At 54.3% G+C, this 13,869-nt stretch overlaps 1 protein-coding gene and 1 long non-coding RNA gene across 6 annotated transcripts in view; one reads left to right on the top strand and one right to left on the bottom strand.

Moving 5' to 3' along the window:
* Positions 1-6,703, top strand: part of TECR (trans-2,3-enoyl-CoA reductase) — a 53,669-nt gene extending 46,966 nt beyond the window's left edge. Inside the window, exons 10-14 of one of the 5 annotated variants that reach the window (XR_013589382.1) lie at positions 1,046-1,103; positions 1,638-1,726; positions 3,547-3,592; positions 4,975-5,362; positions 5,463-6,703. Coding sequence is in view for 2 of the 5 variants with exons in the window: in XM_078622187.1 (XP_078478313.1) it covers positions 1,046-1,103; positions 1,638-1,726; positions 3,547-3,592; positions 4,975-5,105 (324 nt within the window). In the remaining 3 variants the exon portion in view is untranslated. Of the gene's footprint in view, positions 1-1,045; positions 1,104-1,637; positions 1,727-3,546; positions 3,593-4,974 lie in introns of all 5 variants that reach the window. The other 4 variants (XR_013589383.1, XR_013589381.1, XM_078622187.1 and 1 more) reach the window with 4 other exon arrangements.
* A 1,191-nt stretch (positions 6,704-7,894) lies between these two features.
* On the bottom strand, positions 7,895-11,712 carry LOC144739214 (uncharacterized). The gene is made up of 2 exons (XR_013589378.1): positions 10,606-11,712; positions 7,895-9,005 (listed from the first exon to the last, which is right to left on the bottom strand). It is a non-coding gene; the product is annotated as an uncharacterized LOC144739214 (long non-coding RNA).
* Positions 11,713-13,869: the final 2,157 nt, after the last annotated feature.

The raw sequence follows: 13,869 nt of genomic DNA, 5'->3' as shown, positions 1-13,869 counted from the left end.
ATCACCACCATCACCATTACCACCATCACCACCACCATCATCATCACCACCACCATCACCATCACCACCACCACCATCACCACCATCACCACCATCACCACCATCACCACCACCATCACCACCACCACCATCACCACCACCATCATCATCACCACCACCTTCACCACCACCATCACTACCACCATCACCACCATCACCACCATCAACATCGCCTTGCCAGGCACGCTGAGGAGAGGCTTGCGGAGCCCCAATGCGGTTTCAGGAAAGGGCGGTCCTGCACAGATGCCATGTTTTCTGTCCGTCTGCTACAGCAGAGGTGTAGGGAATTCCAACAAGACCTACATCTCTGCTTTATTGACCTGGTCAAGGCCTATGATACCATCAGTAGGCCTGGGCTCTGGGTTGTTCTTCGTGCTTTCGGAGTCCCTGACCCTCTGCTCACGATCATGAAGGATCTTCATGAGGGTGAGCGGGCCCGGGTAAAACTACGTGGCCGGGAGTCGGAGCATTTCCCTGTACACCTTGGGGTGCGACAGGGATGTCCTCTGGCTCCCACATTATATAACATCTATTTCGACCACGTAGTTTGTGAAGCCTTCAATAGCTGTACCGGGGGAATTTCCATCCGGTACAGACACAATGGGAGGCTGATCGATGCCCGGGTGCGGTCAAGGGATGGCTCCCTATTGGTCAACCACGTTATGTATGCCGATGATTTGGTAATAGCTGCTCATTCAGAAGAGGAGTTGGAGACGCTGCTGCTGAGACTGGAGCGTGCCACTAAGAGGTGGGGCCTTACCATCAGCCCCACCAAAACTAGGTGGTGCATCAGCCAGTCATCTCGGTCATCTCGGTCAGTCGACCCGTGGCACCTGCTGGGTCTGCCCCGTGACCTCCTGCCAGCGGGCGTTCGACACTTCACGTGGTAGCCTCAAGGTGCACTTGGCCTGGCACAAGCGTCGTGGTGCGTGCTATGAACAGCACTTGACCGTGCCCACTCCTGTTGAAGGCTACCTGGGTGATCTTTGTCTGTATCTCTTCACAGATTTGCGAGTTGGGAAACTTCTCAATTCACCTGGCACTGAGAGACCTCCGCCCGGCTGGTGAGACTTTGACACGGTGATGGTGGCGATGGTGGTGATGGTGGTGGTGGTGGTGATGGTGGTGGTGGTGGTGATGGTGGTGGTGATGGTAGTGATGGTGGTGATGGTGGTGGTGGTGGTGATGGTGGTGATGGTGGTGGTGATGGTGGTGATGGTGGTGATGGTGGTGATGGTGGTGATGATGGTGGTGAAGGTGATGGTGGTGGTGGTGGTGATGGTGATGATGATGATGGTGGTGGTGATGGTGGTGATGATGATGGTGGTGGTGATGGTGGTGATGGTGGTGATGGTGGTGGTGGTGATGATGGTGGTGGCTACACGGGTGACTTTTGTCTTTGTGTTAGTTGATGGGTGAGTGAGTTGGTGAGTGAATGTGAGTGGGTGGGTGGGTGAGTGTGAGTGAGTGTAAGTGAGTGTGTGTGTGTCAGTGTGTGTCAGTTTGAGTGTTTAGACACTGCTGCTGCTACTACTAACAGCACTTGCCCCTACAGTCCGTTAGAGGCTACACGGGTGACCTTTGTCTGTGTGGCGCAGGATCTAAGGCTCGCAAGATCCCATACCCCACGAGGAATCCATTCACCTGGCTGTTCAAGCTCGTGTCCTGCCCCAACTACACATACGAGGTGTGGACACACACAGACACACACACAGACATAAACACACACAGACACACACAGACATAAACACACACAGACACACACACACACAGACACACACACACACACAGACACACAGACACACACAAACACAGACACACACACACACAGACACACACACACAGACACACTCACCAACTCACTCACCCACCCACCCACCCACTCACCCACCCACCCACTCACCCACCCACTCACCCACTCACCCACCCACCCACCCACTCACCCACTCACCCACCCACCCACCCACTCACCCACCCACTCACCCACTCACCCACCCACCCACCCACTCACCCACCCACCCACTCACCCACCCACTCACCCACCCAGCCACCCACTCACCCACCCACTCACCCACTCACTCACCCACTCACCCATCCACCCACCCACCCACCCACTCACCCACTCACCCACCCACCCACTCACTCACTCACCCACCCACCCACCCACTCACTCACTCACCCACCCACCCACCCACTCACTCACCCACTCACCCACTCACCCACCCACCCACTCACCCACTCACTCACTTACCCATCCACCCAAACTCACCCATCCACCCAATCACTCGCCCACCCACTCACTCACCCACCCACTCACTCACCCACTCACCCACCCACTCACCCATCCACTCACTCACCCACCCACCCACTCACCCACCCACCCACTCACCCACCCACTCACCCATCCACCCACCCACTCACCCACCCACTCACTCACCCACCCACTCACTCACCCACCCACCCACTCACCCACCCACTCACCCATCCACCCACCCACCCACCCACTCACCCACCCACCCACCCACCCACTCACTCACTCACTCACCCACCCACCCACCCACCCACTCACTCACTCACTCACCCACTCACCCACCTACCCACCCACCCACTCACTCACCCACTCACCCACCCACCCACCCACTCACCCACTCACCCACCCACCCACCCACCCACCCACTCACTCACTCACTCACTCACTCACCCACCCACCCACTCACTCACCCCACCCACTCACCCACTCACCCACCCACCCACTCACCCACTCACTCACTTACCCATCCACCCAAACTCACCCATCCACCCAATCACTCGCCCACCCACTCACTCACCCACCCACTCACCCATCCACTCACTCACCCACCCACCCACTCACCCACCCACCCACTCACCCACCCACTCACCCATCCACCCACCCACCCACCCACTCACCCACTCACCCACTCACCCACCCACCCACCCACTCACTCACTCACTCACCCACCCACCCACTCACTCACCCACCCACTCACCCACTCACTCACTTACCCATCCACCCAAACTCACCCATCCACCCAATCACTCGCCCACCCACTCACTCACCCACCCACTCACTCACCCACTCACCCATCCACTCACTCACCCACCCACCCACTCACCCACCCACTCACCCACTCACTCACCCACTCACCCACCAACTCACCCACCCACTCACCCACTCACCCACCCACCCACTCACCCACCCACCCACTCACCCACTCACCCACTCACCCACCCACTCACTCATTCACCCACCCACCCACTCAAACTCACTCATCCACCCAATCACTCACCCACCTACCCATTCACCCACCCACCCACTCACTCACCCACTCACCCACCAATCCACCCACTCACCCACCCACCCACACGCACACAGACAAAGCTCCCTCCCCTCGGCATAGCCTGTCACAGACTGTTGGGGCAAGTGCTGTTGGCCAGGGCACATCCAGCTGATTCCGTTCCTCTCTGTGTCCTTGCTGCTGTGTCCAGGTTGGGGCCTGGCTCAGCTTCACCATCATGACCCAGACCCTAGCAGGTGAGAGCTCCAATCCCTGGTCCCTGACTATTCCCGTAGCCACGGTGGCTATGGGGAGATGTTGACTACCTCGCCTGGTCTACAGGAGGTCGTGGGTTCGATCTCTGGACCTTGTAGCCACGGTGGCTATGGGGAGATGTTGACTACCTCGCCTGGTACGCAGGAGGTCGTGGGTTCAATCCCTGGTCCCTGACAATGGCTGTAGCCATGATGCCTAGGGAGATGTTGACTACCTCGCCTGGTACGCAGGAGGTCGTGGGTTCGCTCCTAGTTTCTGAGAGATGTTGACTACCTCGTCTGGTACGCAGGAGGTCGTGGGTTCGATCCTAGACCCTGGGAGATGTTGACTACCTCGCCTGGTACGCAGGAGGTCGTGGGTTCAATCCCTGGTCCCTGACAATGGCTGTAGCCATGATGCCTAGGGAGATGTTGACTACCTCGCCTGGTACGCAGGAGGTCGTGGGTTCGCTCCTAGTTTCTGAGAGATGTTGACTACCTCGTCTGGTACGCAGGAGGTCGTGGGTTCGATCCTAGACCCTGGGAGATGTTGACTACCTCGCTTGGTACGCAGGAGGTCGTGGGTTCAATCCCTGGTCCCTGACAATGGCTCTAGCCATGATGCCTAGGGAGATGTTGACTACCTCGCCTGGTACGCAGGAGGTCGTGGGTTCGATCCTAGACCCTGAGAGATGTTGACTACCTCGCCTGGTACGCAGGAGGTCGTGGGTTCGATCCTAGACCCTGGGAGATGTCGACTACCTCGCCTGGTCTACAGGTGATCCATCACTCATCCATCATCACGGTGGCTGGGGGAGATGTTGACGACCACGCCGATGATGTTGCTGATGATGATGTTGATGTTCCTGCTGCTGATGATGATGCTACTGATGATGATGTTATTGATGTTTCTGATTATGTTATTGATTGATGATGTTTATTGATCCTGCTGCTGCTGCTGCTGATGATGATTCCTTGCCAGAAAAAAGGGGAAAAACCCGATTAGTAGATGTTGATACTGGCAAAGGAGGTCCCATGAAGTAGCTGCTCATACCCCGAGCTCTCATCACTCTGGTGGTGCGTTGTCTTTGAACTGTGCGCCTTTTGGCGTCATCTGGTCGAACGCCAATATGAGACTAGGCTCTAAAGAAAGCTGTCTCTGGTGTGGACCAATCAGTTTCAAGGACAATGCATCAATTATCAGAGTTGTGTTTTTTTGTTTGCATTTGACTGCAAGTATTGTGGTTAATGTGAACATGATTCCTTGCAAAAGGTGTCAGTTCTGTTGCCAGAAAAAAGGTGAAAAAACCCCTATTAGTAGATGATGATGATGTTATTGATCCTGCTGCTTCTGCTGATGATGATGTTAAATTGTCTCCCACCAGGAGCTCTCTTCACCCTCGTCGGCTTCCTGCAAATGTCGGTGTGGGCACTCGGCAAACACCGCAGCTACAAACGCGACTTCAGCCCACAGTACCCACGTGTGCGAACCGCCATCCTGCCCTTCCTGCTCTAGGCCAGAGGCCTCTCCCGCTACGTCTAGACCAGGTCTCCCACTACGTCTAGACCAGGTCTCCCATTATGTCTAGACCCCAGGTCTCCCACCCACTACGTCTAGACCAGGTCTCCCGCTACGTCTAGACCAGGTCTCCCATTATGTCTAGACCCCAGGTCTCCCACCCACTACGTCTAGACCAGGTCTCCCGCTACGTCTAGACCAGGTCTCCCATTATGTCTAGACCCCAGGTCTCCCACCCACTACGTCTAGACCAGGTCTCCCGCTACGTCTAGACCAGGTCTCCCATTATGTCTAGACCCCAGGTCTCCCACCCACTACGTCTAGACCCCAGGTCTCCCATTACGTCTAGACCAGGTCTCCCTCTGTGTCTCTGTCTCTCTGTCTGTCTCTGTGACTCTCTCTGTGACTCTCTCTGTGAGTCTCTCTGTGTCTCTCTGTCTCCATCCTCCCCTTCCTGCTCTAGGCCAGAGGCCTCCCCCACTACGTCTAGACCCCAGGTCTCCCGCTACGTCTAGACCCCAGGTCTCCCCCTGTGTCTCTCTCTCTGTGTCTCTGTGTGTCTCCATCATCCCCTTCCTGCTCTAGGCCAGAGGCCTCCCCCACTACGTCTAGACCCCAGGTCTCCCCCTGTGTCTAGACCCCAGGTCTCCCCCTGTGTCTCTCTCTCTGTGTCTGTGTGTCTCCATCATCCCCTTCCTGCTCTAGGCCAGAGGCCTCTCCCACTACGTCTAGACCCCAGGTCTCCCGCTATGTCTAGACCCCAGGTCTCCCCCTGTGTCTCTCTCTCTGTGTCTCTGTGTGTCTCTCTGTGTCTCCATCATCCCCTTCCTGCTCTAGGCCAGAGGCCTCTCCCACTACGTCTAGACCCCAGGTCTCCCGCTACGTCTAGACCCCAGGTCTCCCCCTGTGTCTCTGTCTCTCTGTCTGTCTCTGTGAGTCTCTCTGTGTCTCTGTGAGTCTCTCTGTGTCTCTGTCTGTCTCTCTGTGTCTCCATCCTCCCCTTCCCGCTCTAGGCCAGAGGCCTCTCCCTCTATGTCTAGACCAGGTCTCCCTCTGTGTCTCTGTCTCCCTCTGTGTCTCTGTCTCTCTGTGTCTCTCTGTGTCTCCATCCTCCCCTTCCTGCTCTAGGCCAGAGGCCTCTCCCACTACGTCTAGACCCCAGGTCTCCCACTACGTCTAGACCCCAGGTCTCTCTCTGTGTCTCTCTGTGTGTCTCTCTGTCTCTCTCTGTGTCGCTATCTTCCCCTTCCTGCTCTAGGCTAGAGGCCTGTCCCACTACGTCTAGATCCCAGGTCTCCCCCGCGACTCTAGACCAGATCTGTATACCGAGACATCTTTGTCTCTCAGTTTCTCTCTGTGTGTGTGTCTCTGTCTGTCTTTCTGTGTCTGTCTCTCTCTGTGTCTCTGTGTGTCTCAGTTTCTCTCAGTCCCTCTCTCTGTCTGTCTCTCTGTGTCTCTGTCTCTGTGTCTCTTACTGTCTCTCCCTGAGTCTCTGTCTCTCTCGCTCTCTCTGTCCCTCTCTCTGTCTGTCTATCTGCGTGTGTGTGTTGGGTTTCGTGTTTGGTGATTCAAATAAACGTGCATCTTAGAATGTCCGCAATCCATTTCGCTTTCATTTTTTTAACTCTACAACTGTAATGCGAGCGTACGCTGGCGTGCTGCCGGTTGGTGGGGGGTGGCCTTCGCCGCCTCAGCCTCTAAGCCAACCAGGCGAGTTTAAACAGTGAGTTGACCACTACAGCACCCCCCCCCCCCCAGACCGCTCGATGTTTAAAATGTGAGCTGACCACTACAGCTCCCCCCCCCCCCCCCCGTGTTTAAAACGCGAGCTGACCACTACAGCTCCCCCCCCCCCCCAGACCACTCTGTGTTTAAAACGTGAGCTGACCACTACAGCTCCCCCCCCCCCCCCAGGTGTTTAAAACGCGAGCTGACCACTACAGCTCCCCCCCCCCCCCAGACCGCTTGGTGTTTAAAACGTGAGCTGACCACGACAGCTCCCCCCCCCCCCCCCCCAGACCGCTCGGTGTTTAAAACGTGAGCTGACCACTACAGCACCCCCCCCCCCCAGACCGCTCGGTGTTTAAAACGTGAGTTGACCACTACAGCACCCCCCCCCCCAGGTGTTTAAAACGTGAGCTGACCACTACAGCTCCCCCCCCCAGGTGTTTAAAACGTGAGCTGACCACTACACCCCCCCCCCCCCACCGACCACTTGGTGTTTAAAACGTGTATCAGGTACCCGGTTGCGACCTCTGCTCACCAGCACCCAGAGTTATCCCACACACTCCCCACGTACACCACCACCACCAATGCGGAGGTGGCTGCGTGCAGGCACTCGTTGCACACAAAATCGCCGTATGGACACGCACCCCTACCCTCCTGTGGACCCGGCCTCAATCCGCCGTGCCAAAGAGATGCTAATGCTAGCGGGAAGGGGGGCGGCTGGGACAGGGCTGTATGAATACGCACCCCTACCCCACCACTACTGATGCTACACGAAAAGATGACCTGCGGCAGGATCTTGTGTGTAAACGCGCCGCTTAAAGCGCGCTGTGCAAACAAGCACAAGTGTCGCCGGCTCTGTGTGCTGCAGTAAACGCGCCTCATGCACACGCTCAATCACTCGCAAGCCGTCGCAGTCGTATAGATGGTAATCTACGCGCACACCAGCCCCGTGCGCTCTATCACCCCCCCCCCCCGCACGCAGTCACTCCACTTAGAAATCACAGACACCACGCCAAAGTTAACCCACACACACACACAGAAATCACACGACACCGATCTTCTGAACGTAAGTTTATTAATGGCGCGTCTAAAGAAAGCCCCGTGTGTGTGGCCCGGAGTAAATATTCTACGAGCAGCGCCTAGCCTGTTCCTCTTTCGTCCCCCACTCTACTTGTCGTCTCGCAGACGCACTCACGGTGTCGCACCGACGCTGTGGGAGTCGGAGTGACCATGATCCAGAGGTCGCAAACGGGTTTTGATTCCTTACACATACCCTACCTGCTACCCGGCTACCTGTACCCGGCCGGGTATCGGGTAGGGTACGGGTATCGGGTACCCGATTGCGACCTCTGGGATGAAGCCACGTTGCAGGCGCGGGTGGGTTCATTCTAGGAACTTGAATTGTGAGAAGAGACAAGACGTTGGGAAATGAGTGACAAACGGTGACTCACCAGTGACTCGCGGCCTACCCGTACCCGGCCGCACCAGGGTCGCAAACGGGCACCCGTACCCGGCCAGGTATCAGGTAGGGTACGGGTATCGGGTACCCGATTGCGACCTCTGTTTTATGCCCTCGGAATCCAAAGATCCAGGGTCACGTGGTATTATCCTGCACAGCCAATCGGGCGCCTACCTTTCGATTTTAAACCGATGCCCCCACCCCTACCCGGAGCGTTCTCTTCCCATTACGCTTCGATCCATTGTCAACCGGTTTGATCGGGGTGGCCGTCCCGCAGAATACGCATCTGCAGTGGGTCCAGGAAGTTCTTTCCCCACCTCCTCTTACGCGCTGCCCGTAGAGTGTTTGCCCTCGAGGCCCCGTGTCCCTGTGCCGTGTCTCATTGCGGTTAGCCCGACGAGCTTTGTCACACCCATACAACTTTAAGCCAATTCACGGGGGCCGCAATGCGATTTGGCCTGGGGGGGGTAGGCCAATTTCCTGGCACTGGGAAACCGTGGGACATCCCCGCTAGGGGCCCCTCGGGTAAAAACCCAGGGTACCAGGTGACCCCCCCACGAGACCCTACGTGGGTGCATGTGTGTGTTTAGTGTGCGGGTGTGTTTAGTGTGCGTGCGGGTGTGTTTAGTGGGTGTGTGCGTTCGTGTGGAGCGGTGCGAGGAGATGGAGACGCCAGCTGACTTGCTCCGTTGCCATGTCACCAGTTGCCCCTAGCAACGCACACACATCGCGCAAAATTTTCATTCGCGTTAACAATGCTTACAAAATATACACACACACACAACGCTTACAAAATATACACACGCTTACAAAATATACACATAGCGCCAAGGTTCATTCTTCAGTCTTATGTCATCTTCTCCCCCCCCCCACCTCAATGCGTGCAGTTACTGCTATAAAGTCCGTAGATATTAATATTAGAGCACTAAGCATTACACTGGTCAACAAACAAAAAAAAATTCTGGCCTGGACTTTTGCAGCTGTTTTAGACTAATTTCAGGGTGCCGATTCCAAATCTGATTTGCTCAGATTTGCTCTATCACATCTCATTTTTATGCTATCGGCATACCCCATTTTCTTTGATTTAACCCAAAATTAACTCAGTCACTTATGATTGCAAGTTGTTGTGAGTCAGTGACTGCTTTAGTGTTAAAATACGGTGCTGTATTTTTAGGATAGTGTGTTAATACTGGTAGGAACGAAGTGAACCAGCCTACAATAGATTATATCGTCCGTCCGTCCGATGTCCGATTAGGTGTAGCAACATCGCCCCCTACTGCTAAAACTTGGCAGGACCCTACAAAAACCTTTAGACTCAGTGACGCTTTCCTGGCTAAACAAGTGTAACATTCCCTTATAATTCCCTGAGATAATTTTTAACTTAAATGTTTTAATTAAAAGCTAACTCACAGCAGCCTAAAGCCTACAGCTAGGCCTAAAGCCTAGAACTAGGCCTCAAACTCTCCCTTCGTATCGTGCCCCCGCGTGTGTGAAAGGGAGTTAATGTTTAACAATGTTACATTCCCTGATGTTTTTAAATAGAAACATTTACATTTAAAGCTTTTACATTAATAATTAAAACATTTAAATTAAATATTAACTCACAGCGGCCTAAAGCCTACAGCTAGGCCTAAAGCCTAGAACTAGGCCTCAAACTCTCCCTTCGTATCGTCCGATTAGGTGTATCAACATCGCCCCCTACTGCAAACACTTGGCAGGACCCTACAAAAACCTTTACACTCAGTGAGGCTTTCCTGGCTAAACAAGTGTAATAATACATTATGTTTATATTTTTTGGTTATTCGTTCCTACCAGCCCACCCCGCAGGGACCTGTTAATATAATTTTATGTAGATATCCACATCTATTTAATATTTTTCTTCCGCAGTTTTTATTGAAAATGCAATATTTGATATCTCAAAAACCTGATGTGATAGACAAAAACTGATGCCAGATTTGGAATCAGCACCCCCAAAATTACCTTAAACCCGTTGGAATAACTTATGCCAGACAAAGTGTGTCGACCAGTGTTATTGCAGCGTGGGTGGGGGGAGCGGCCCAGCCCCCAGCCTGGCAACGTGCCACCTCCCCCGGTTGGGCAATCTAGGCAAGGCCGCGGGCTTTGCACGGGACTAGGCCTCACCACGGCAATGTAAAGTACAATTGTATTGCTTCTTTCGCTCAGAACTCGCGTAGATATTTCGGTAAAATCACGTGATGACCTCATTAGGCTCATTACGACTAAGGAAGGCGAACGCAAAGCCTGAAGCAGTCGTTGACGACGCCAATGGCAACGGCGTTTCAACTTTACCAGGTGTCCCGTTAACGGCCTGGATTCTCCCGACGACGACGCCCCAGACATCTGCACGCCCTCCACTCCGCTTGCGCAACACGAAGCCGCGTGGAGTTGAACCGAGACATCGAGACGCAGACCTGGCTCCCTGTCCCATCACTGCCTGGGATCTCTGCCCCGTTGGGGCTTCCTTGCTTTGGAGCTGTACCGAGATGTTTGAGCCAGAGTAGACCGGGGAGAGGTTTCTGGAAGATAAACCGTTAGGACACCCCCCCCCCCCAAACCCACCCCCAGCTGCGATGCGAACGCAGTAGCAACATCTGCAGTGAAAACAAACTTGGGCAAAAGAGTCGCGCTGTTACCAGGTGCCACGGAAACCAGCCCGAATTCTCCGCGACGAAGCCCAGACACCTTCACGGGACGCACGAGAGGGTTTGCGTGGAGTTTGAACCGAGAGAGACGTCTGTGTAAATGGGACTTGGGGATCTTGCGACTGCCTGGATTCACCGATGATCTCTCTTCCCCCTCTTTGACGGCAGGAGACGCGAGGGATTCTGGAAGATAAACCGTTAGGACACCCACCCCCCAACCCACCCCCAGCAGAAATTCGAATGCAGAAGCAACGTCTGTAATGAAAACAAACTTGAACAGGTGGCAAAAGAGTTGCGCTGTTACCAGGTTCCATGGAAACTGCCTGGATTCTCCCGACGAAGCCCCAGACATTCGCACTTCCTTCACGGGACGCACGAGAGGGTTTGCGTGGAGTTCGAACCGAGAGAGACGTCTGTGTAAATGGGACTTGGGGATCTTGCGACTGCCTGGATTCACCGATGATCTCTCTTCCCCCTCTTTGCTGTCGTCGCGAGGACGCAGGAGACGCGAGGGAGTCTGGAAGATAAAACGTCAGGACCCCCCCCCCCCCCCCAACACGAACGCAAAGCCTTAAGTAGTCATTGACAATGCCAATGGCAACGGCGTTTAACCTCAAGTAGAACATCCACATCGCTCGTTTGGTGAGCAAGGCCGAGGATCGGGCCGGAGACTCGCACGGTTACCTGGGTTGAGAACTCGCCCAGACATCTCTCTCAAAGTTGGGGGTGGCAGGAACGGATGCCAGCGTGTCTGATTCCCTTGCGTCTCCTGCGAGGACGCAGGAGACGCAAGGGATTCTGGAAGATAAAACGTCAGGACCCCCCCCCGCAACTCCGATACGAACGCAAAGCCTGAAGCAGTCGTTGACAATGCCAATGGCAACGGCGTTTCAACTTTACCAGGTGTCCCGTTAACGGCCTGGATTCTCCCGACGACGCCCCAGACATCTGCACGCCCTCCACTCCGCTTGCGCAACACGAAGCCGCGTGGAGTTGAACCGAGACATCGAGACGCAGACCTGGCTCCGTCCCGTCACTGCCTGGGATCTCTGCCCCGTTGGGGCTTCCTTGCTTTGGAGCTGTACCGAGATGTTTGACGTTTGAGCGAGAGTAGAGACCGGGGAGAGGATTCTGGAAGACAACGTTAGGACACCCACCCCCCACCAACCCACTCCCAGCTGCGATGCGAACGCAGTAGCAACATCTGCAGCAAAAACAAACTTGAACGGGTGGGCAAAGGAGTCACGCTGTTACCAGGTTCCATGGAAACTGCCTGGAGACACCCCAGACGTCCTCACGACCCTTCACCCCTCCGCTGTTCCGTGCACGACCGACGCCAAAGGGTGTCCCCCCCCCCCCCCCGAGTTGAAACCGAGAGAGACGTCATGACGCAGGACTGGTGGGGCTCCCCTTCCTGTCACTGCCTGGGATCTCTGCCCCGTTGGGGCTTCCTTTAGTTGGAGCTGTACCGAGATGTTCGGTGAGAGAAGACCAGGGAGAGGATTCTGGAAGACAGAACGTGAGACACATCATCGTTGTTGAACCCCTTCAGGATTCGAGATCAGAGGCGGTGGTGGGGGTCTATGCAACTAAGTAATAGATCAGTAATCAGCCACTTAGCATGTGACTCACCTCTAAGGCATTGCAATGTGTGTTGTGTATTACTTAATACATTCGGTAAAGTCACGCGACTTTGCCGAAAAACCCAAAGAGAATGAATTCCTGCAGCCACTAAAGCTTTAAGTCGAGATTTAAGACGCTTCCAGGCTGTGCCGAGTCTGTAGCCATCATAGCGATTTAAATTATTTGAATTATTCTCAATTAAAATGTATTCTCTAACCTTGGCCAGCAATAATTAGTTCCGCAAAACACTTCAACGTTATCAAAATCAATTGAATGTCCTTGTTGGCAAACAAGCACTGCCACTGCTGACAGCTGTGCTTGGGAGAGTTTAATGTCCCTTTGGTGCTCAAGTAAAACATCCACATCGCTCGTTTGGTGAGCAAGGCCGAGGATTGGGCCGGAGACTCGCACGGTTACCTGGGTTGAGAACTCGCCCAGACATCTCTCTCAAAGTTGGGGGTGGCAGGAACGGATGCCAGCGTGTCTGATTCCCTATCACCACCACCACCACCATCCGCTCAGCCTTGACAACGATAAACACAACCTCCGTGTTCACACTCGTGGCTACCTAGCAGCACTGCTCATGACCAGTTCATAGTAATAATGTTTCTGCTTCCTGGGACCTCTTTTGCCAGTACCAAAATATACTAATAGGGTTTTTCCCCTTTTTTCTGGCAACAAAACTGACACCTTTTGCAAGGAATCATGTCTACATTAACCACAATACCTGCAGTCAAATTACCAGAGTGTTGTTTTTTGTTTGCATTTGACTGCAGGTATTGTGGTTAATGTAGACATGATTCCTTGCAAAAGGTGTCAGTTTTGTTGCCAGAAAAAAGGGGAAAAACCCTATTAGTATATTAGTATGTTTCTGCTGCTGTGGGTAGCGAGAGACATTGACACTCCCTGACGGACGATGATGGACGTTGTTGGGAGTTGCATCAAGGTTGCGTTGAGTCGCACAGAGACCGTGTGGAGTTGCACTAAGTTGCGTGGAGTTGAACCGAGACATCGAGACGCAGACCTGGCTCCCTGTCCCGTCACTGCCTGGGATCTCTGCCACGTTGGGGCTTCCTTGCTTTGGAGCTGTACCGAGATGTTTGACGTTTGAGCGAGAGTAGAGACCGGGGAGAGGATTCTGGAAGACAGAACGTTAGAGACCGCCCCCCCACTCCCCCTGATACAAACACAAGGCCTGTAGCAGCAGTAGCAGCGAGGCAAATGTGAACGTCAAAATGTTGACGGTGTTACCGGGTCCCGTTAACCGCCTGGAATGGCCGATGATAGA

The sequence above is a fragment of the Lampetra planeri genome, unplaced genomic scaffold (assembly GCF_965212315.1).
Source record: "Lampetra planeri unplaced genomic scaffold, kcLamPlan1.2.h2 scaffold_137, whole genome shotgun sequence".
Lineage (NCBI taxonomy): Eukaryota > Metazoa > Chordata > Hyperoartia > Petromyzontiformes > Petromyzontidae > Lampetra > Lampetra planeri.
This window is presented reverse-complemented; position numbering and strand designations above follow the sequence as displayed.